This window comes from Passer montanus, unplaced genomic scaffold (genome assembly GCF_014805655.1).
Source record: "Passer montanus isolate IOZ18808 unplaced genomic scaffold, ASM1480565v1 scaffold847, whole genome shotgun sequence".
Lineage (NCBI taxonomy): Eukaryota > Metazoa > Chordata > Aves > Passeriformes > Passeridae > Passer > Passer montanus.
This window is the reverse complement of record NW_024373779.1, coordinates 780-2685: the sequence shown is the minus strand read 5'-3', so window position 1 is coordinate 2685 and position 1906 is coordinate 780. Positions and strand designations below refer to the sequence as shown.

At 50.6% G+C, this 1906-nt stretch overlaps 1 protein-coding gene across 1 annotated transcript in view; it reads left to right on the top strand.

Annotated features, from left to right (window-relative positions):
* The window catches only part of LOC120513626 (signal-induced proliferation-associated 1-like protein 3), a gene marked incomplete at its 3' end in the record, with an annotated part of 8489 nt that extends 7065 nt beyond the window's left edge, over window positions 1-1424 (top strand). The window contains exon 4 of the mRNA XM_039733215.1: window positions 1113-1424. Coding sequence (XP_039589149.1) covers window positions 1113-1424 — 312 coding nt within the window. The remainder of the gene's footprint in view (window positions 1-1112) is intronic.
* Window positions 1425-1906: the final 482 nt, after the last annotated feature.

The following is a 1906-nucleotide window of genomic DNA, read 5'->3' as shown; positions in this document are numbered from 1 at the left end:
ATAGGAAAAAATGAGGGGAAATGGGGAAAAATTGAGGGGAAGAAATGGGGAAATGGGGGAAAAATGGGGAAAAATGAGGGCAAGTGGGAAAAAATAGGGGAAAATTTGAGGGGAAAATGGGGAAAAAATGGGGGAAAATGGGGAAAATGTGGGGGGAAATGGGGGAATGGGGGAAAATGTGGGGGGAAATAGGGGAGAAATGGGGAAAAAAGGGGAAATATTTGGGGAAATTTGGGGGAAATGGGGAAAAATGGGGGGAAAAGGGGAGGAAATGGGGAAAAAAGGGGAAAATATTTGGGGGAAAATGGGGAAATGGAGGGAAAAGGAGGGGAAGGGAGAGAAATGGGGAAAAAAGGGGAAAATATTTGGGGAAATTTGGGGGAAATTGGGGGGGAATAGGAAAAAATGAGGGGAAATGGGGAAAAATTGAGGGGAAGAAATGGGGGGAAATGGGGAAAAATGAGGGCAAGTGGGAAAAAATTGGGGAAAATTTGAGGGGAAATAGGGGAAAAATGGGGGAAAATGGGGAAAATGTGGGGGGAAATGGGGGAAAATGAGGGGGGAAATGGAAATGGGGAAAATAGGAAAAAAGGGGAAAATATTTGGGGAAATTGGGGGAAATCGGGGGAGATGGGGAAAAAATGGGGGGAAAATTGGGGAAAATGGAGGAATAAATGGGGGGAAATTGGGAAAAAATGGGGAGAAATAAGGGAAAAATGGGGGGAAAATGGGGAAATGGGGGGAAAATGGGGTAAAGTGAAGGAACTTCGGGATAAAATGGAAGAAATTGAGGATATTTGGGTTAAAATTAATTAAATTGGGGTGAAATGATGCAAATTTGGGTTGAAATTGAGCTAAAATGAAGAATATCAGATGGAAATTGCGGAAATTTGGGTTAAAATGAGGAAATTGATGAAAAATTGGTGAATTGGAGAAGGAATGGAAAAGGGAAATTGGATTACGCCAAAATGGCGGAAGACCCAAAAAATCACCAACAAAACCACCCCAAAAAATCTCAATTTTGGCCCAAAACTTGAAATGTTCCATTCCCACCTCGGCGTCACCCAACCCACGAACGCCCTGGGGACGGTGACGGCCCCGTTGTGCGGCAGATGACGACGCCGGGCTGCGCCACGGTGGACATGACGCTGCGGCGCAACGGCCTGGGCCAGCTGGGCTTCCACGTGCACCCCGACGGCAGCGTGGCCGAGGTGGAGGAGTACGGCTTCGCCTGGCAGGCCGGGCTGCGGCGCGGCAGCCGCCTGCTCGAGGTGTGCAAGGTGGCCGCCGTGGCGCTGAGCCACGAGCAGATGATCGACCTGCTGCGCACCTCGGTCACCGTCACCGTGGTCATCGTGCCGCCGCACGAGGATGGCACGCCCAGGAGGTTGGTGGTGTGGTTGGGTGTTGTTGGTGCCATCTTGGTGCCATCTTGTTATCATGGATGCCATTGGTGCCATTGGGATGTTGTGAGGGCCATCGGTGCCATTGGTGCCATCTTGGTGCCATTGGTGCCACTGAGATCTCTTGAGTGCCATTGGCGCCATCTTGGTATCATGGATGCCATTGGTGCCATCTTGGTGCCATTGGTGCCATCTGAGTGTCTTGGGTGCCATTGGTGCCATCTTGATGTCTTGGGTGCCATTGGAGCCACTGAGATCTCTTGAGTGCCATTGATGCCATCAGGGTGTCATGGATGCCATTGGTGCCATCTGGATGTCATTGGTGCCACTGACGCCATCTTGGTGCCATTGGCGCCATCAGGGTGTCATGGATGACTCCGGTGCCATCTTGGTGTCATGGATGCCATTGGTGCCATTGGGATGTTGTGAGTGCCATTGGTGCCATCTTGGTGCCATTGGTGTCATCTTGGTGCCATTGGTGCCATCTGATGGTCATGGATGCC